At 35.7% G+C, this 23,020-nt stretch overlaps 1 protein-coding gene across 14 annotated transcripts in view; it reads left to right on the top strand.

Moving 5' to 3' along the window:
* The window catches only part of CACNA2D1 (calcium voltage-gated channel auxiliary subunit alpha2delta 1), a 411,227-nt gene that overhangs the window by 283,906 nt on the left and 104,301 nt on the right, over window positions 1–23,020 (top strand). For all 14 annotated transcript variants that reach the window (XM_068669921.1, XM_068669927.1, XM_068669923.1 and 11 more), the window contains exons 7-8: window positions 7,837–7,968; window positions 22,422–22,491. In XM_068669921.1, coding sequence (XP_068526022.1) covers window positions 7,837–7,968; window positions 22,422–22,491 — 202 coding nt within the window. The remainder of the gene's footprint in view (window positions 1–7,836; window positions 7,969–22,421; window positions 22,492–23,020) is intronic.

The following is a 23,020-nucleotide window of genomic DNA, read 5'->3' as shown; positions in this document are numbered from 1 at the left end:
AGTAAGTTTATTCATTTTTTTAACATTACTTAGTCTCTTACATTGTACTTAGCTCTAAAAAATATGAAAGTCCTCCAGCTCACCTTTAGTCAGTGATACCTTTCATATTGTTTTTCTTCTTACCTTTTTCTCAGAAAAATATAAAAATAAATAAAAATAAATATAAAAATAAAAATACTGTATGGCTGTTAACATTGGGTATGTCTCCATGCTCAAACACATGCTGGAATTTGTTGATCTTAGAGGATGCAATGTAAAAACTGATTTTTATCCTTCCCAATTTGTTGGGAATCTTTTGTTGTTATCAGCAATATGTTGCTGTTTACTAATGAGGGTGTCTTTTCTGTTTTATAGTGACATAAAGAAATTGTTTAAAAACTATGAGTTGGTACTAAAGTTTTTATGACTTTATGTTGTATTAACTCTTTTTTTGTTGAGCTATAATGGAAGTTTAATTTTCATGACATTTTTATTCTCATTTCCTTCTCCTGGGCATTTGTTTTAATGAGTGTTCAGTGTGCTGTTCTAGCTATCAGCATGTGGTGGCTAAGCCAGTCAGTGCACATCATATGGCATTGCCAATTAATTTACTTGATTTGACACAGACACAACAGTATGCTAGACTTCAGTGACTTCTTCAAAGAATTATTTATAGAAGTGTCTGGGACATAATGTCAGATATCTAATGGGTAGTAGAGAAATTGTTCATTTGAAGAAAAAAGTACATGACATTTTATCATTTATGTTTTTAATTAAAAGTGTAAAATACCTACTCTAAAAATCTTCTTTCAGCAATATTAGATGTCAAAACTATTTGATTTTGTTGCTGTTTTCCATGTTAAAAATTGTATTTTAATACTTCATTTCTTGAGCACCATAGAATGTATACTCTGAAAAAAAAATCTGATTATCCAGTAATTTAAATTTCAAGTATGATAGGAAATACAAATGTTACTTTGAAGACAAGATTTTTTAATTGACCTGTATATAAAATATCAAACAAGGCAACACCTAAAATAATGACCTAACGACCTATCCAACTGGAAATGCCACTGTGTAACAGCTATTGCATGTTCAATTTTTAGACTGTCCCCCCTCCCTCCCATTTAAATTTTCCTCCCGTGTTTTAAAGGAAAAGAAAAAATGACCCTTCACTTTGTTAAATGCTTGTTTTAATTATTAAAAACAAACAAACAAACAAAAAACAACAGCATAACAAATACACCATTTTATTCAGTTTGTAATTTTTTCCCATTTGTAATTCTTTACCTTTCAAAATATGTAATTAACTCCTAATATAGTTAGCCAACACACAATATAACACTTTCGAATCATCTGGTAGATCTTTTCAAGACTAAATACAAGTTATTACAAATCTTATTTAAAGTGTACAGTTTCTAAACACATATTTCTATGATCCGTGTGATCCGTGTATATATCTAGCAGTATTGTCTACCAGTGTGAGTGGATGGCAGTGCATCCTTTGGAGCTATGATTTATTTGCTTAACCTCCTTGGAGAGTTGGGATAAAATACTCCACAGTTCTCATATACTTCTCATATGAAAACTCCCAGTTCTCATATTTATATATATATATATATATATATATACAAATACATAATTATAAATTATTATTTATATTCTCTTTTAACAGGTTTCTAAACATCTATGAAGTTTTTTGTTTGTTTGCTGTTGTTTTTGTTTGTTTTAATTATTGTTATTGCTATTTTTTTGGATGACTGTTACAAGTTAAACACTTTCCCATGGTGTTCTGTTGAAAGCATAAGTGTGTACATTCAGATTTCTGATTCCACTGAGAGGACCAGTTACCTAGGAGACAGTATTCAATTTGGAGACACTATAATCTTTCCTTTCCTCTGGCCTTTTGTTCATGCTGAACTGTACATAAAAGAAATGGCATACACCTAGATTTGAAGGGTTGAGGCTTATTTTGCTACCAGAATAGTTTTTCAAGTTGCTATATTTGAGAATTATGTAGGAAATGTTTATTTGAGACAGCGTAAACATCTAATAAAAATACCTTCAATGTAAAAAGTAATAATAAAAACCCCTTCTTTGTCCAACATATAATGAAATAGGAGTGAAAAAATTCAACAATAGCCGAGTGTGTAGCATTCTATTTAATTTAACATATGCTGGAAGGAATTTAATTTTGAAAAAAATTAGTGATGTGCTGTCACCACTGTTTTCATCAAAAATCCATAACACAGCATCATATGAGCCTCTATGAAGAAAATCAACTTTATCTCAGCCAAAACCATGACAAAAACAGGTCATAAAAAAGGCAACTTATATTTTTCGTAGAATTTCTGTAATATCCAATTAGTATGGCCACAGACAGAAACTTCTGTGTCCATTCAAGTATGTTAAAAATAAGCACTTGCATGTATATTCTTCCTCTGTGCCTACTTTTAAACACCATAATGTTGGGCTGCAAATATATATTTCATTCATAAAAATAATTAGTCAGTGTTATCTTCAAAGAGATCAGTGAGTCAACTTCATTAAACAGGATATGGAGCTGTAATACTTGCCATACGCTAGAAGACAATTAATGGTCTGCAGAGGCAGTCCCTTCTGTTCTCCCCAGTGTACATGTAGCTGCCTCATCAGGGAACAGTAGCTGACACATTTTCTGATATAGTAAATAGCTTTCCAGCTTTTCAAATAAAGTTACACTCTGCCTTGTATGGAGTCCGGGGCCTATACATTTAATAAATCATCAGAAGTGCATTCCAGTTCTTTTTTATTGATTGCATTTGCAGAGGAAAATTGAATCCATTCCTTGTCAAGGCCCCTAAACCTCATGTCATAAAGAAGAGGGAGAAAGGAAAAGATGGATGGAATTCATTGGAATTAGCCAGGAAGAATGATGCTTCCTATTGTGTGATGATGAATTTTATTTTTTCATCCTGCCTATATCAAATGAAAGGTAGCAGCTGAAGTACTTTGAAGAAGTAATCTTCAAAGACTTCTTTTAGCAGAATTGGAAATAAGCTTATTGGAGAGTTGTCTCAAAGTAGATTTTCTGTCAATTATCAGTCAAAAGCTCTTTCCTTTACAGAATGTTAACTCAAAAGGAAACATAAGTGTTTTTAGGATATGCATCATCTCAATAGGTGTGGCTATAAAACCTCTAAACATTTTGTTTTAGTTAAATATGCTTTTTAATAACAGAAAAAGTGAAATTCTCACTTATATTCATGAGGCCAGTATAAACCCATGTCTTTCCAAATTAAGGTATTCTGACAAGTGGTGTGGTCTGTACTGTGAGCTATTAAAAGTAGCACTGTCTTGATTTTTATGTGCAAATTGAGAATCATGACATTTTAGTGGAAGCCATCTGAAGAATAGTTTTGTTATTGTTTATGAAGTTTTTGCTTTATTTTCTTTGATTGACAAGTTTCAAATCCATTGCTGTAGGCTTAAGAAAGAATTTAGATATTGTTTTGAAATTGCCTATTACCAGAGATATTGCATTAAAAAAGAGAAGCAAGGTAACTGATTTACATCTTACCTTTTGAAATCCAGGGTGTGTTCTTTAACAGAAGCAAAAACGTAAAGTATGTTGTGGAAAAGCACGTAGAAAAATAAACGATTAAAGCTGAAATTCCCAGCACCCTTTTCCTTATTTACTGTTCACTGGGTTAGTTAATACAAATATGTGTGTATTCTAGATACAAATGAGCTAATGAAGAAAACAAAAACAATCAAAAAAACAAAACAAAACAAGAACCCTGAATAAAGTGAGCAAGTTTGAATTACAAATAGAAAATGCTCCAGGAATGTTTTTTTTTCAATTATCATACAATTATCCATTTGCATAACAGTCCCACCAAATAAACTCTGTGTTTCTTTCATACTATTAGTAGTCTTTTCCCATATTTATTTCATTTTACTTCTGTTTGGATGTTCTGCTCTTGTTGTTCACATTCAATCCACGTTATTATTTTATTTTCAATTTAATGAGTTTTTTTCTTTTCTTTTCTTTTCCTTTTTTTTTTTTTTTTCTACAGCTGCAGGTTGTTGGATTTTTTTTTCGAATGTGTTTTTCTCTGGGAGAAAATTGTCTAGAAGGAGGAGGGGGGGAGAGGGGAGGGTAAAGTGGGAAGTAAATAAGATTATTAAAATCTTGACTCTGATTGTGAGGTATCACTTCTCCACCAGTATTATAAATAAGATCCAGAGAGCCATACTTCTTGTTTCATCTCCACAAATTTAATAAAGCGATGAAATTATTTGTTCCAATATATCTATTCGGTACTTCAGTACTTAGGTATTTTACTGTTTGTAGAATGTCTTAGTTTCTCCAGTTTTGTATATACACGTATTTTAGAAATATATTTGTATATGTATGAGTATATATATATGTGCGCGTTTGATGTACTTACATGTTCATAAATATAAAACTTTGCAACATATGTTTGTATGATGCTAGACACTCTTTGCAATTATATTTGTAAATATATGTTAATATGGCTAATATATCTTCATATTGAATGTAGTTCATTTGTTTGTAAGGTTGCTGTCTGAAGGAAATCTTTTCTTTAGAAATACTGTATTCAGTTTTGTATATGAGCAGGCATAGCCACTGACTGAGGAGAGCAATTATGAGAGTGAATAATTTAATATTATTTCTGATCAGATGTTTTACTGAATATGGGTATCAGTGGCCTGATCAGGGTGGTAAAGTAGCCAGATTTGAGGGTAAAGGCTGCAGCAATTTTAAATTAGAATCATAGAAGAGAAACATTGAATTGTCTAGTCTGGAAAAGACATTCAAGATCATCCGGTCCAACCATCTCTCTACCACTAACATCATCCGCTAAACCATGTCCCTAAGCACCATGTCCAACCCTTCCTTGAACAAACACCCTCAGGTACGGTGACTCCACCACCTCCCTGGGCAACCTGTTCCCTGCCTGACTGCTCTTTCCGAGAATAAATGTTTCCTAATTTCTAACCTAAACCTCTCCTGGTACAACTTGAGGCCATTTCCTCTGATCCTATCACTAGTTATCTGTGAGAAGAGGCCGACCCCCAGCTCCTCACAACTTCCTCTCAGGTAGTTGTAGAGTGCAGTAAGGTCTCCCCTGAGCCTCCTTTTCTCCAGACTTAACAGCCCCAGTTCCCACAGCTGTGCCTCATAGGACTTGTGTTCCACGCCCTTCACCAGCTTCATAGCCCTTCTCTGGACATGTTCCAGGACCTTGATGTCTTTCTTGTAGTGAGGGGCCCAAAGCTGAACACAGAACTTGAGGTGCATCCTCACCAGAGCTGAGTACGAGGGGATGATCACCTCCCTGGTCCTGCTGGCTACACTGTTCCTGATACAAACCAGAATGCCATTGGCCTTCTTGGCCACCTGGGCACACTGCTGGCTCATGTTCAGGTGAGCATCAATCAGCACCCCCAGATCCTTTTCCTCTGCATAGTTTTTGAGCCACTCTGCCCCAAGCCTGTAGCATTACATGGGGTTGTTGTCACCAAAGTTCAGGACACGGAACTTGGCCATGTTGAACCTCATCCATTGGCCCATCAACCCATCCAGTCTAGGTTGGGCCTTCCTACAGGGCCTTCCTACTCTCTGGCAGATCGACACTTCCCCACCAAATTTGGTGTCATGTGCAAACTTAATGAGGGTGTACACATTGGTTAATGTTGTTATCGGTCTGAGGAATCTGTGGAGAATACTGAAATCTAAATGCTTTCTCAGATAGTAAAGAGGTAAGAGTTACTGTCTCTGATGTGCCTAAAGTAAGCGCCCTATGCTCCAATGGTCTGAATGCCGCTTGGAACCAATGGCATAGGCTTCCACTGGGCCAAGTACTCTGTATATCAAATGAGAAAATGGTAACATGAAGAACAGAAAAATCAAGTGTGAGAGGAAATTACTGGCTGAGTAAATAAATAGTTCTAATGACTTAATGGAGCTGCTTCTGGAATAAGATCTGAAACAAAGTCAAGCTTAGAAGGAATTTAGAAAGAGTGCCTATAACGGTTAATTAGGCAGTAGATCAAACTGGTTCTAAAAGAGATGATGGAATAGTAAACATTTTAAAATGACAATGAACTTCTCATGGTACTTCAGGGTTTTATTCCCCTTTCTCAAATAAGCATATATTTTTATAATTACTTACTTTACAAAGAGCCAGGTACATACTATAAAGTTTATTTACAGGGAATGTCAAGGGTTGGACATTTAATTTGATATTTCTATAAGAAGCTGTACTTCCAAATAGTAATACTTTAAAAATCCTCTCAAAAACACATAAACCTTTCTGCAAAACACATGGTGTAGCAATTTCCTCCTTAACCTTTAAAAACAAGCCTATAAAATTTAATGTTACAATCTCTGTAGTACCTGTAACAACCTAATTTTTAAACTGTTTCAAACTGTCAACTGATAACTTTTAACCTGTCCTTATTTTTATTGTTTCTATTTTCATGGTATTAATGGTTTAGAATACAAACCTACATATAGAATTTTGTACTGTGATGCCACTCATCTGTCTTAAATGTGAACTATTTTTTCTTTCAATTTGACTTGCCCATTTGCAAGAGAACATAGTTTCTGTCTTGTGTGCAATACTGTAGTGTAAGCAAGATCTAAATTACAGTCTTGCCTTTCTTAGGATTTATATGTACATCTTCAGTTGTTTTCAAATGTTTTTGTTTGGTTGGTTGGTTGGTTGCTGGTTTTTTTGTTTGTTTGTTTGTTTGTTAGCTTTATTTTCCCATCCAGTTCCGTTTACATTCTTGGCTTGCTAATCTAGGTGTTACTTAGATGCCATTAGGCATCACAGAGGAAGGAATTAGAGCCCCAACCGAAAAAAACACCATATTCTTTCTAAAAATAATGAATGTCAGCTATTGCCTAACATGAATAAAGTAATGAGATATTTAGAGCTGATTAAATGATGGTGAAAAAGGTTATTTATCTATATCATCTAATACCATTTGAGAGTGTCTCCCAACATTTATCACAAAGGTGTAGAACACCAATATACATACATTTCATATATTAGAAACAGAAACGGAAATAGAAATAAAAATAGAAAAGAAATATATATTTTTTTTCATTAAAACAAACATCAGTACAGGACAACTTTGTGAATATAAATTTCTGAGTAACCGCTTAGTGTTTAGCTGATCATGCTTTAAAATGTGAATTTCCTTGTATTTTAAATTCATTGTGGAACTGACCCACCTTATAAATATTAATGTTCACACTGCTGATCATTCTGTAAATGATCACATCTATAAACATGAAGATCTTGTTAGCATGCAGTAATGAGTACATGTGGGTCCTACCTTAATATTTTAATTCAAATACTCATTGTTGTCTTTTTCCTGTAGAATTATTAATTGATCCCCCTAAGGCATCAATTTGGAAAGGGAAATCTTTGTTAGCTTTTCTAAAATACTCACCTACTTTTGTTGACATCATTCTAGTCTTTCATATTGTACTGTGCTGCAATTAATAGAAACATCAATTTTATGGGCCTGCTTTTACATTTCTAGAACTGGGAATGTTATCTAGAGTAACATCTCAAAAAACAAGTATTTTTAGAAGATACTGATTGTATGAATAAATCAACAGTCATTGCATTAATAATGCAATGGAAAGAAGAGAATGTGAGGAACTTAAAGAAAATTCCCAAGGAAAAGCAATGTATTTCTTTACATTTAAATTGTTGATTAGTTAAATGAAATATTGTTACTTTCCATAATGATTTAGTATGCTTTTTGCAGTCACTGCAACTTGAGTTAAGATGTAACTTTGTAACTCCAAATACATTTTATTTTTGACAGCAACAATTGTGTTAAATGAACTCAACTGGACTGCTGCGTTGGATGATGTGTTCAAGCGGAACAGAGAGGAAGACCCCACTTTACTATGGCAGGTCTTTGGTAGTGCAACTGGCCTCGCTAGGTATTACCCAGGTAACTGAACTCTCCTAAGGAACTGCACTATCTCTCATGCTGCCTTAAAAATACTTGAATTATTTAGAAGAGATAAAAGGTACCTAAAGATGACTTTATTACATAGGTGGCTTTTCTGCATATCAGAAATAACTCAGTGACTGTGAACTTATTCTGGCATAAAGCAATTATGAGGGGGAGGAAACTGGTGGATGAAATACGTAAGTAATTGTATTTTTCACAGGAAGAGAAACAGAAGATGGTGTCCTTTGAAAAACAGAACAGTTCAATAATATTTTTTTATATTGCTTTCTGTGTGGTGTGAAAAGAATCTATTAAACATTTGCCAATGAGATTTGTACCTGTCTTGTTTTTAAAAGTGACTGACAAGACAGATAATCTTATGGTTAAAGTCAGTGAAAATACAACTGCACCATACTTATGTCCTGCAGAGTCCATGATCTCTGACAGTTATGTTTTTCCTTTTTGGAGCTAAGGCCAATGAATACAACTTGGATATTTCAACCAGCATCTGTTTCACCTGTCAAAGAATCCTATTAGTTGATCACAGAAATTAATATAAATAGGTGTATATTTTATCAAATTTAGATAAGCTGTAGCCTTAAATTGATATTTGATGTTCACTAGATAATGGAAAACCTTGTTTTATGGCAAGGCTTACTGTGCTACTACTGTTCTTTTTAGATGCTGTTGCCAATGACAGAATACTGTGTCCACTACACACAAGATAATTGTGTATAGTGTCTTATTTCTTTTGCCTACAACTGGTTAAGGAAGAACTTTGAGATCCTTTCTCTTCTGTTAAACAGGATTGTTGCTGCTTCTGAGAGTGAAGCTTTTACTGTATCATTAACACAACTGCTAGCATTGGCAGGGAAACTGCCTTAGGCTATTTTGCAGGAAGGAATATATCACAGCACTTGAATCCTGTTTGTTTTGTCATGGTAGATACTGATGAAATAAATACAGTGAGACATTGAAGAAAAGATAATATTGAAAATGCTAATTTCATATTTCTTTATTTCCAAGGGTTCTGTTTCAATGCTTTTCAGATCTATTAGTAGTGAGTTTGGGATCATCATTTATCAACACTTATCATATAATGGTGTTTTCCAAGTGCTGAAAAAGAAATGTTTCTTAAATACATCTCTGTGGCAACCTCTGGGAAATTCATTTTCAAGTACAAAATCGTATTATGTATAGAAAAATATATTCTTATGTCTAGCTAACCTGTCCACTTCAGATTCTTCACAGCACTGGAGACTCAGAATCTTTATATAATATTTCTTAGAGTGCCTCTATAAGATGGGACAAACTTGCTTTCCTTATTTTGGAGGTGGTTGTGGTATTTGTATATACTCCATTAAACACAAATTTATGTTAAGTATAAAACTCAGAAACTTGCACGTCCTGCTTAATCCTTAGCCACATGCCTATGTATTTATTAGCTGTCTAGTCCTGTCAGAAGATAAATTCATAAATCCCTGGTAATTCCCTTATCCCTAAATTTTACACACACACAGAGTAATCTGGAGCAATCTGTCAGTCCGTAAATTGTACATGTGTTGTTCTGTGCATCTTCTTCCCATTTTCTTCCATGTATAGCTCAAATTGGTAAGCTCTTTGCTTTTTATGTTTCTAATTAGGTGCAAATGTGCCCATCTCTCTCTTTTTGTGAACTCTGTCTCAGTTTGCAGAGACCTATCTAACACACATAAAGGTTGTGAGAAGTGGAAGCACGTTTCATATATTGGAAGGGATGCCTTTCAGATTATATTTTTGAAAATTATATTACAAAGCACTGCTTTGTTATGTTGGCCATAGGTAAGCCTTCTGCAAAGAGATGAGTTTCTCCATAGCAATGATATTTTTAAAAGAATTTGGAATTATCAACGAACAAAATTAAAATTCATAGCTAAATCTGCTTATTATTAGCTGAGGTATATCTGTGCAGTCCTGTTTCTCCTAAAAACAACCTTCAGTACATCTAAGCTGTAGAGTAATTCCTCAATCACAGGTTTCTTGAACTAATGTTTTTATTGTTTTTATCTGATAGTATCCCATTTCCTTGAGTAATGGGCTAGATGGCACATCACTTCTGCCCTCAGTAGGCTCTGAGGCAGTCCTTGTCACCATAGTAAGCAGCAGCATTAAAGGATCATATTCGTGGTTGGATAGTGTGTGAAATACTTTATAAATGCAATTAAAAATATTTTTTGTTGCATGTATCCTGTTGTTTCCTACCTGTATTCCATTGTTGGTACTATTATAAACTCCTCTAGCATCCCACTCATGATCTTGTATAATTTTCATCTGTGCTTTGTCTGATGCCTCAGAATATCACAATTCCTAAATATCGCAAGTCAGGCAGGCGGGGCAGGAGGCCGGCGTGGCTGACCAGGAACATTCTGATGGAGATTAGGCGGAAACAGAGAGTGTTTCGCTACTGGAAGGAGGGCCAGGTGTCATGGAAAGAATACAGGGATGCTGTTCGTGTTTGTAGGAAGAAAATTTGTGTGGCCAAAGCACACCTAGAGTTGAAGCTGGCTGTGTCTGTGAGAGAAAATAAAAAGGGTTTTTTTAGATATGTGAATGGAAAAAGGAGAACTAAAGAATACATAGGGCCGCTCCTTGATAGGGAAGGTCTCCTCACAGACAATGACATAGGCAAAGCAGAGACGCTTAACGCCTTCTTTGCCTCTGTCTTCAATGCCGATGATGGGCTTCGGGACCCAGGGTGCCCTGAGCTGGAGGACCGGGACGGTGGGGATGACAAACTCTCAACCGACACTGAACGTGTGCGGGATTTGCTACTCCACCTGGATCCCTACAAGTCCATGGGTCCGCATGGGATTCATCCCTGGGTGCTGAAAGAGCTGGCGGATGTCATTGCGGAACCTCTCTCAATTATTATTCAACAATCCTGGGAATTTGGAGAGGTCCCAGTAGACTGGAAGCTGGCAAATGTTGTGCCGATTTTCAAGAAGGGTCAGAAAGAAGACCCTAGCAATTACAGGCCTGTCAGTCTCACGTCAGTGCCTGGTAAAATCATAGAGAAGATGGTTCTCGAACTTACTGAGGCGCACCTGGGGGACAAAGCAGTCATTGGTCCCAGCCAGCATGGGTTTGTGAAGGGTAGGTCCTGCCTAACTAACCTGATTTCCTTTTATGATAAGATCACCCGTGTGGTGGACCAAGGGAAACCAGCTGATGTGATTTTTTTGGACTTCAGCAAGGCTTTTGACACGGTTTCCCATAGGATCCTACTGGACAAAATGTCCACCATACAGCTAAATAAAAACATCATACGATGGGTGAGCAATTGGCTAACGGGCAGGGCCCAAAGGGTTATGGTAAATGGGGCTGCGTCAGGCTGGCGGGCGGTCACCAGTGGGGTCCCTCAAGGCTCCATTTTAGGGCCGGTACTTTTCAATATTTTTATAAACGATCTGGATGTAGGAATAGAAGGTATTTTGAGCAAGTTTGCTGATGACACCAAACTTGGAGGAGTTGTGGACTCGAATGAGGGTGGAAAGGCCTTGCAGAGGGATCTGGATAGGTTGGAGAGCTGGGCGATCACCAACCACATGAAGTTCAATAAGAGCAAGTGCCGGGTCCTGCACCTGGGACGGGGAAACCCCGCTGCACGTACAGACTGGGCGATGAGACGCTGGAGAGCAGCCTAGAAGAGAGGGATCTGGGGGTCGTGGTAGACAGCAAGTTGAATATGAGCCAGCAGTGTGCCCTGGCAGCCAGGAGGGCCAACCGTGTCCTGGGGTGCATCAAGCATGGCATCGCTAGTAGGTCGAGGGAGGTGATTGTCCCGCTCTACTCTGCGCTGGTGCGGCCTCACCTCGAGTACTGTGTGCAGTTCTGGGCACCACAGTATAAAAAGGACATGAAACTGTTGGAGAGTGTCCAGAGGAGGGCTATGAAGATGGTGAAAGGCCTGGAGGGGAAGACGTATGAGGAACGGCTGAGGGCACTGGGCCTGTTCAGCCTGGAGAAGAGGAGGCTGAGGGGAGACCTCATTGCAGTCTACAACTTCCTCGTAAGGGGGTGTCGAGAGGCAGGAGACCTTTTCTCCATTAACACCAGTGACAGGACCCGCGGGAACGGGGTTAAGCTGAGGCAGGGGAAGTTTAGGCTTGACGTCAGGAGGGGGTTCTTCACAGAGAGAGTGGTTGCACACTGGAACAGGCTCCCCAGGGAAGTGGTCACTGCACCGAGCCTGTCTGAATTTAAGAAGAGATTGGACAGTGCACTTAGTCACATGGTCTGAACTTTTGGGTAGACCTGTGCGGTGTCAAGAGTTGGACTTGATGATCCTTAAGGGTCCCTTCCAACTCAGGATATTCTATGATTCTATGATTCTATGATCATATTTTTCTCTATCAAGGTGTCACATCATTTTCTTTCTGTCTGTGACCTGGGTTGAGACAACATTTAGACTAATTCCTTTTTTCAGACCTTCTTCTTTACAACAAATGGTATTAGGTTTAGATACAACAGTAATTAGATACAGTAAAATAGGAATCTCCATTTTATGTAAAATAGCTAACAGAATCAGAATGAAGAAATAATGGTACCAAAGTATTCATCTCCTCTTATATTATGATGTAAACAGTCCAAAGATTAGAATAGAAGAACTAGAACAAAGCTAAGTATTACAAAGATTGCATACACACAAATATATGTTGACATTTGCAGTGATAGCAGAACCAGTGCTGGGTGTAAAACTAAACTAACTGTACAGCAACTTCCTGTCTTTACCTCAGAAATATTAGAGACTACGTAGAGGTAGACTTCTGTCTGTATAGATTAATAGATTATTTGCTTCATTCTGTTTGTTAACTTTTTCCTTAGAATATACTCAGTTCATCTTTCATTCTTGAACACCAAGACAGAAATTGCAGAGAAGAGCCATAGATTCAGGATACCTCCATGGGCCTCAAACTTAATTTTTTACCTCTATCAGTCTGGCCTTTAGTCAGTTTAATGGAGTTTCCTTATACTAAGCTTTTTCTTCTTGAAATTATTTAGCAAACTGTGTATTGCCTTAAATTTTTTTAAAGAATAGTGAGGGTACTTAGTATTATCATTTTCATTAGTTTCAGTGGCAATGTATTTGTGAAGAGAAGTGCAGTAATCTGATAGCATTTTAACGTGATTGTTGAAATTACTAATTCATTTCAATCCAAATGGAACTTGCAAAGACATAAAATTGGAGGCATCACAACACAGTATTTCCAAATCCAAAGCTTCAATTTCTAGAATGCTTTAAAAAAACAGATGAAATAAAGTAGTGCCAGATGATAAGATATTGAATGCACCTGCATAGAATAGGTGAAAGAGATGAATATTTTGGAAGGATAAATCTCATTCAACAGATATGGATATTCTAATACAGAATGCATTAGAACTTTTTAAAGAGTAAAACTAAGTGAGAGTATTCACAGAATCACAGAAAAGTTGAGGCTTTGAGGTTGGAAGGGGCCTCTGGAGGTCATCTGTTCCAAGCCTACTGCTCAAGTAAAGCAGGACATAATATACGCCTTTTTTTTTTTTTTTTTTCTTTTATAATTGATTTTTCTTCAGTGGCAGTAACTCATGAAAAAAAATTAACTTTTTTATCTTGAAAACATTCCCTGTGGGCTTGCACATGTAGAACTTCATTGACTTCATGTAGACAGGAAGGTCCTTTAATACAGATCAGACTGCAGATTTAATTTATAATTAAGCACAGAGCTGTGGACAAGTCTGTTACACAAAAATAAATTAATTTAATTAAAGTAGTTTAATATGGTTTGACAGATATTAAGTTCCCTAAATTTTCTCAGTCATCTATCCAGCTAATTTTGTTGCTAAGTTTTAGAAAGCAGCTTTCCAAAAGAACAATTTACTATCAATTTTTTGGCAAGCTTCTTGGAGACGTAGATGCAAACCAATCACTTCCTCTTTTAGTCTTGAAATCCTTCTTAATTATAGAGCTAATGGGGATTATAATTGTTAATCAATGTTTCATTAAAATACTGCAATGGGAAGCATATTATTTTCACTGCAGTAATTACAAATTAAGCAAATTTTTTAAAAAACACTACTATTAATCACTACCTCACCTCTCTCTGTTTATTTAGTTTTTTAAGATGAAGATCCTGAATAAAGGATGTATTTTGTTTTGGACTGCGGACTGCAGACATTTATTGACAGCTAAATATGACATAAGAGACTTTATAGTTATAGCAATAAATACATTTAAGAAAGTTTGACTGCAAAATGTAACTAGAAAAAAAAAAAAACTCACTTTTGATGAATGTTTAGTAATGAAAAACTGTTGGGTCAGCAATGCCAACTCAGCTCTCTCAGGGAGGTATAGTAAGTAGTATTTGCCACAGTGTAATACTAGAGAGGTTATTAATGAAATGAGTAGTCTCAGATTCCAGCTAGTGTGTTTTACTTAGCAATAACACTTCCATGACAATCTGTAAATTGATTCAGTATCCTTTAATAAGAATCGTGGGATCTACATTCATTGTGGCAGTATTTGGTCTGCAGTGCAGTGAAAATGGCCATGCGCTATAGCTGGTCAAGATCAGATCAAAGCAGTTGAGACAACTGGTAGCAAAAATAAAACTGAAAAAGAGGTTCTGTTCTGTTACCAAATGTTCCAGATCTTCCCCCTTCTGTCTTGAAATTTAACATGGGGGGCTATGGGAACTTACATTTAAAACTTGCTCCCAAAACAGTACATATGGCAACATCCACTATCCTCAAATGCTGCATAGCTCTGTGACTTCTTTTTTTTGTTGTTGTTCATTTGTTTTTCAAAGAGGAAAAAGCAGCCTCCAGCCTGCATCTCTGTGGGCTTTCACTTATCACAGATCCCAGACATATATTTTTCATCTTCATTTGACTTACCCATGTTATAGAAGGAAGGAGGGAGAGATGAGGAAATGGACAGAAGAGGGTTTTGTTTTGACTTTGATGAGGTTCATATAATTACAGGAAAGCCAGTATGAAAAAAATTCTACAGTATCAACTTCTTAAGTGAATGTTTGAAGCTTCATACTCGTGAAGAAAAATAATATTTCCTAAGGAGACCAACGCTTTTCCATGCTTCCTGGTGAACTAGACATGCAGCATTTTGAGATGTTGGTAGTCCTGTCGTTTTTGGAGATAGCATTCTATTTCCCTGAAAAGTATTGAATTCAAGTTGGGAAGCTAAAAAAACATCATGCTCTACAGCATGATTGAAGGAACAGCTTATGCTGACAGTCTCTTTGGATGGACGGCACCATGTTTTCTTTCATCTATAGTACATAGTTCTTCTAGCGTATTCTGGGGGGCTTTATGTTCTGAAACCCCTCAAGATTTTCCTGTGCTATACTGCATACTAATTTTCATCCTCCAAACACCCTCTAATGGGCAACAACACAACCTTCAACCTGCTTCAGATATTTTAAACTTCTTCCTCCTCAAGATAATTGTAAGGTGAAAAAGCAAATAGTTCTTACCTCTATTTTATTTATCACTATATACTAAGTCCTTCATTCTCTATTAACTGCATGCCAAAACATCTTTATTTTTAAGCTGTTTTCACTTGTTTTTCTCAAGTTGATAGCCCATTGATAGACAGCTTATTTAAATGCTATACTTGTTCAGTAAAACCTAGCTTTTCTATAACATTTCTTTTCATCTTTCTCAGGTCTCAAAGCATGATCTAAAAGTAATGAAAATATCATTGTCCTCATTTTGCATATAAAAGAAATAGGGATAGAGAGATAACATGGCTTTCTCAGTGATTCTCTGAAGGTTAAGAAATCAAACCAGATATAGAAGCCAAGTTCTTTTTAGGCTCAGTGTACTACTGTTTTCATCAACTCATATTTAAACTCATAGCATTGTCTAAACATTGGCAGGCATGTTAGTCATGTCACAATCTTTATATCATTGCTGGAGAGTACAGTGATCAGAACAGTACAGTTCTCTGCCTTTTTATCACAGATTAGCCTTGGTTTTAGTCTTACTTTGTTTATCTATCTAATTAGTATGATATGTTAAGAACCTTAATTAGGTAAAGTCTGTTTACATTGCTCATGCCAGTGTTTTACTATGATATTTTGATTTTCCTAGCTAATTAGGTCTTACTAAATATTGAATGAAGAAATTTTACAGAAAAAGAAAGAGAATGGTGCAGTTGATTTTCCAGAAAAAAAAAGTATTTTTGCACCTAAAGTCTTAAAATTCTTGGATTAAATATATGGATAGAGGATAGCTAGCATTGTCTTTTCCTCTTAATAAAAAATAAAATAAAATAAAATCTCCAGATGTTACCAAAGCAGGTCTCACTCTGCTGCTGAAGCTTTCCCTTCTCAGACAAATTAATAATGGAACAGGTTTGAAAATCAATTTCACAGAATCACAGAATTATTATCTAGGTTGGAAGAGACCTCAAGATCATCGAGTCCAACCTCTGACCTAAAACTAACAGTCCCCGCTAAACCATATCCCTAAGCTCTACATCTAAACGTCTTTTGAAGACTTCCAGGGATGGTGACTCCACCACCTCCCTGGGCAGCCCGTTCCAATGCCTCACAACCCTTTCAGTAAAGAAATTCTTCCTAACATCTAACCTAAAACTCCCATGGCGTAACTTTAGCCCATTCCCCCTCGTCCTGTCACCAGGCACATGGGAGAACAGGCCAACCCCTACCTCGCTACAGCCTCCTTTAATGTACTTATACAGAGCAATAAGGTCACCCCTGAGCCTCCTCTTCTCTAGGCTGAACAATAAAATAAAATTTTCTAATAAAATAAAGTGGTATCTCTCCAAATGAAGGACTTGCTGTGCACAGCTGCTCTTGTGTTAACCATTAATGGCAAGCAATAGTGTTGCAGCTATGATATTGAACTCTCAAAGAAAGTCATTACTGAAGCAGATACTAAGAGACTAGAAAGCCTAAAAAATCCATACAAAATGAATCAAAAAGCCTTGAAAAACTAAGAACTTCACTTTTATTTTTTTCAAAAGGCTTCATATTTTATAGCTGACAGTTCCTGTTAACAATTCAACATTTAAAGGAGCCTTCAGAGTTTTTCAGAGTTTTTAAAAAACAAGCAACAACAACAACAAAAAACACCAACAAAAAACAACAAACCAGCTTCCCCAGTAATGCAGCTTATTAGCACAGCTAGTGTGTAGGTTGGATAATTCTGCTTTTTGCACTGTAATAAGTATATTTGAGCATTACTCACTTCCTTTTTTCTTGACATCTAGGAGGAGAAGACATGGGCTGGCATAATTTTGTTCTAACCATACTCTTGATATGGCAAATCTTGCAAGATGGTCATTTTTCAAAACTGAAGTGCTGAATATTGTCGTTGTGTGAGCAAATCCACCCAGTTACAGGCTAATGTGTTATTTCTAGTGAATTAATCAACACTGAAGCCAGAAATCTACCATAACTTCATTCTGAAGTTCATGCCATCTCTGTTTTTATAATACAAATTGAAATCTCCAGAATTTGCCCTAGAAAAATGCTATCTCAGTGCTTCTGTAAATCTTCTCAAGCTTTAAGGATGCTTCAGCCCCCTTTGGGTGAGCAATACCTTTATGGAGGATGAAATTCAGCCTATAGGGCAGAAATAATTGCCCGCAAACTGAGATAACACAGACACATGAGGAGCTAATTTTAAGTTACAGACTGAAGTACTCATGGTTCATAGGTTCAGATCACTTTTATTTTTTGATTATTTGTTTGTTTTGGGCATCTTGGGATGAATAAAACCATGGATTTGGTTACATATGGCCTGTTCCCATGTAAAACTTACTGCTGGACTGATTGGGAATGAAACACAGCCCAGTATTATTCATAAACACATAGTAAATACATTCTGCAAAACCTCTGTGAAATGATTATTCTCTTTTTTTTTTTTTCTGTATGGTGATGATACTATAAAAGTCACAGAGGACATTACACAGAGCTTTCTTTGTTAGGTAGGTTTTACCTGAAAACAATTTTATCTCTTGGCAATTTCAAGTCACTGTCTGAATAAAATAGTTAAGAATTAAGTAACTGTATTCAGTCTTGTCTGAACATCTTCTGTTCTAGCGTGGAATTGGTGATGAAGGGGGGAATAGTACTAATCAGTTATTCTTTCAAGTCATCATTCTGATAGATCTTGAGTCTTAAGTATACTGGTGCAAAGCACTTTATGATGATTAATGTTAGGGATTATTAAACTTATGGCTATATTTACTTTTACTTACCATGTTGCATAACTTTTCACATTTTACTGAAAAATAACAGAGTAATTCTGCAAAGGTGCTGCTGCCACACCAAAATTCACATGACATTTTTCTGAGTAGTAAGCTGAGGAATACCACATTTCCCAGCCTGCGTGGGCTATTCTGTACCTGAATGCACTTTTGTCCACATGAACTCACTAAAAGATGAGAGGGAATATGAAATGAAGCTAAGAGCTGTAGGTTGCAGAACAAACTTTGTTCCATTATTGGAAGTCTTCACTGAATCTGGCACAGGGAACTGAGTGGTCTGTATTTATGAATGTTTTGAATATCCATATGAACGTTTTCCTGAGAGACAGCTTTGTAAAATTCACCTTTAACAAATACTTGTTTGTCTAACCCAGTAAATGCTGCATTAACGTTTACTACCTAATGCCCTCTGAGGTGGAAAGGAAAATAAAGTTTGAATCAGAATAATATAATTCTGTCTGGGATTTGATAATTGGCATTTGTTACCTGTCTTACTATCAATTTTTAGCCTCTTTCCCCAAATATGTTACAGGGATGTAAAGCTGTTAATAATTCATCTGCACCTCTTTTCTTCTTGTGCAGGCATACCTAAACAGTAGAGCAGGGCACATGTAACAGGTCTCATTCATTAGGACTTTAGAAAGAGTCCATGACACTCTCCCATGCCTCTTTGTTTTCCTTTCACGTGCCATAATCACCAAATGAGTTAGAAATGGGCAGATGCAGTCAGGATGTCCCTTGAGCAATACTTTCATTTAGGCTTCACCCCAGGACAGCTTCTGTACTGCATGAATTGGTTTTGTATATAATCAACAAAACTGAGGATTTCCACTATGTGTGCGGACATAACAGAAAAACATGCCTTGCTCATGCTTGAAATATAGCCAGACCTACAACATCCATAATGCAAACAGCACAAATAGGAAGGATATCAAATCCAATGAATAATTTGTAAAATATCAAATTAACCATATGCCAAACAAGAAAATAATCAAAGGATGAATAAAGACTAATGTATGCACGAGAGAATTGTGTAGTGTTGACATAGTTCAAAAATATTACTATGCAACAATGAAGTACAGCAAAGGTGATCTCTTCAAGATGTTTTGTGAGCCAGATTCCAAGGCATCTGTTTAAAATGTACATTTTAAACAATAGGCTATATAGATCTACATATAAATCTGAAGATCACCAATCTTTATTTTTTTAGGAAAATGTCTAATAATCTTCTTGTGTATTTCATGTTTGCTTTCACCTTTATACATGAGGCTTTAGACAGTAAGACCCAAGCCAGTTTCCCCAAATGACTTTATAAGGTGTTCTGTACATAGACCAAGGCAATGCATGTTTGTTTGTTTGTTTTTAATTTATTTTTATTTTTAGAGTTGTCAACAACCCTTCTAATTATTTTTGACATAATTATAAATCCATAATTACTTATTTTTTGCATAGACATTATCATCTTTAAAAATTTATAAAAAAATTAAAGTGTAGCAAATTAAAAATAGATTGTAGGAGATCAAGTGTCTTAAGGGGATTTCAGTTTCCTAGTAATAGCAATTTCAATAAGATCCATAAATACTCAGAACATCACCAAAACCAGTGAATAGATGTGAGCCCATTCAAAGCCATCTAAAATTAAAAGTGTTAATCCAGAGAGAGGTTAGGATGAGTGAATAATTCAGCTGTGTTAATTCTTGAGGTTGAAGTGGGATTTCAGCACTTCCTTGGCTTGAATGAAATTTTAGACACTAAGAGCCGAGTCCTTATTTATGTTTAGCCATGCAGAGACTTACTACTGGATTGCATTTACTGTTGTAGAAAACATCATAAAAATTAGTAGAGCTGTTTTCCTTGGTAAACGTTATATTTCCTAATTTGTGTTTGTATGGTGCAGTAACCATTAATTATGTGATGATAAATTATGCAGCCACAGAATAAATCCAGTAAATTTTCCTCAAATGGAAACTTAAGCTTGTATGTACTTGTTAAATTTGTTTCAAAAAAAGGTAATATATTAATTGGGAAAAAAGTATTGATACATGGCACAGGAAAAGCTGTTTTAATGGCATAGTAAGAAATAATGTTTTTAAAGATTTTTCTCTAAACCTCTGTGAAACTGTTGACAGTCTTTCCAAGACTGTTCAGACTGAAAGAGCCAAGCAAATTAAAACGAAGCAGCAAAATTTAGCTATTGTGTTCATCACTCATTCTGTCATCCCAAATGAAAAACTGTAAATGTGATCACTCGCTGGAATCTCCAGAAGGAAAGGCGTAGTCTGGGTGAATGTCTGCCCTGCCATTGTGCTATTCAACATACTAATATAGATAGAGCCAGAAAGGGTCAGTTTCAACTTTGTGGCAATACAGAAACCTACCGAAAAAAAGAAAAAAAAAAAAAAACGTAGAATTGAGTGCAAGACTTAGTAGAGTCTTGAGACTTCATTTTACTCTGTCTCAAGCAGAAGTTTTGAGTGTTCTCTCCAAAGGGAGGGTGGGGGGGGGGGGGGAGGGGGAAAGGGCAGGGCAGGGAAGGGAAGGGAAAGGTAAATAATAATATTGTTATAGAGACATTTTACTACTTTTAGAAATAAAAGGAAAAAAATCAGGCATGACAAGTTTTGTTGCTTGGTAGTTCTTTGCAAGTTCAAGTTTACCACTTCATGTTTCCGAAAGATTTGTCACGTTACAATTGGTCTAAAGGGCCTGATTACGGAGCGTATTCTGTCAAGGCAATTGGTGTCGACCTCAAGGAAATTATGTGCTTGTATGTCAGGTGTTACTATGTCAGCGTACTTTTGTAGCTTTCAGATTTTGCAGAAAAACATAACTGGATTATTTCTCATATTGTCTTCTGTTACACAGACAAAATGCAGTCAAATTGCATATACCTAAGTAATGATACCTAAATTACTAAAAAAAAAAACAAAAAAAAACAACTAACAAACAAACAAAAAACATATAAAACATATACAAGCCTTGAAAATGCTATTCTTTGCTTTCTGGAAATTTCAGAGACCTTATTCTCTTTTGATTGCAAAGGACCTGACAGGTGGTCTTGTGTTAGTTCACACACAATAGTGCTTTAAAGTGGAAGGTTCTCTTGGGAGGTTATTATACTGATAAATGACGTGTGGGTTTTGCTCTTTTTAAATGTTCTGGGAACTGACGTACCAACTCAAGTCATGGTCAGTTCATGGTCACTTAAGGAAAGGTTCATTTAGTAAAATCAAAAATAGGCAGCTACTCAAAGCTGGTGTCTTTTTTTTTAATATTCATCGATGGAGATATACTTCTTCCCATTTGTTTTATATGGTGCTTTTTTTTTTTTTTTTTAACAAAGCATCCTAGGACTGTCTATAGCTCTCTTTATTTCCTAGACAGAAAGATGATTAAGATCAGGAAACAGCTTTCCCAATGTTGATGGCATACAGTGAGAAAGCAAATTGCAATACAGTTCATTTCATGTAACTTTTCACTGATTTTTTTCATTTTGTTTCTTTGTTTGTTAAGTGGTTAAATGGTTTTGAAAGGCTCATTTTCTTCTTCAGTAAGAAAAAGATGCCTACCCTGCTGAAAGTTATGATAAAGCTTAGATTAAATGCTTAGAAGACATTATTAATCTTAGTATTTTCTTTACAGACATGGATATTTCCATCTCACTTTATTTTCAGGAAAGATGATACATTCGTATTTCTTTTCTAAATTGTCTGTGTAGGTAGAGCTCTTTTGAGCCAATGGATAATTTTTTTAGATATATAACTGAGAGCATAGATGAGCACAGTATTATTACATCCAACATTAATTAAGTAATAAGTGGTTTTGAAATAAAGTACTTTCTTGTCCAAAAATAATTATTCCGTATTCTAAAATGCTTCAGCTGAAATTCTGGTTCCACTGAAGTCAGTGGTCAATTATAGTCAGTAACTATCTCTTCAACACAATTTGGCCCTTTAAAACCTTTATCTACATTTATTTTTACCATATTATATTATACGCTTGTATATATAGTGGTGTAAGTATATAGTTCAAAAACACATTGCAATAACACAATGCTTTTTTTTATCAATATTGAATGTTGGTTTATTAAGTCTGTGATGTTTATTCATTACATTTTAAGTGTTTAAGAATACTTAAGATAAATTTACTTTATACAACAATATTTTTTTCCTAGCTTCCCCATGGGTAGATAAAAGTCGAACTCCAAACAAAATAGATCTGTATGATGTTCGCAGAAGACCATGGTAAGCTTTCCTTAAAGGACTGATGTATATAAACCTCTTGCTTCCTAAATATGACTTTAAAGACAAATTTTTTAGATTATTAATATGTAATAGTCATTACTTTTAGATACTACTGTTTTATTCATATAAACTCAGTTAATTCTTCTGAACAGCCAATGTTCAAATTATACTACTTGTTATGCAGCATCCACTGTACTATGTCATAGTGTTGCCTTACATGAAACATTTCATAGGTAGATAATCAAATATCAAATAAGTGTTCATATAAAATGTGCCAAAATCAGATGTAATTCAGATCATCAGACTGAGCCAATTTTTCCAGACTTTCTGCAAATGCTTACAAATATTTCTCGGTGGTTTAGACTAGCAAATGAATCACTAGACAAGTAAAAGACAGAGAACAGTGGGATTGTTTCTCATTATATTTTTCTTTAAGCTTCTCAAGACATAATGCATACTGATCCTTGGATCAGTAGTAGTTGAATAAACTATCTCAAAGGACAAAGTATTTTTCCTTAAACCTGACTGA

Source organism: Anas acuta, chromosome 1, assembly GCF_963932015.1.
Source record: "Anas acuta chromosome 1, bAnaAcu1.1, whole genome shotgun sequence".
NCBI classification, from domain to species: Eukaryota; Metazoa; Chordata; class Aves; order Anseriformes; family Anatidae; genus Anas; species Anas acuta.
The sequence above is the reverse complement of the archived record's forward strand: the minus strand, read 5'-3'. Positions and strand labels throughout refer to the sequence as shown.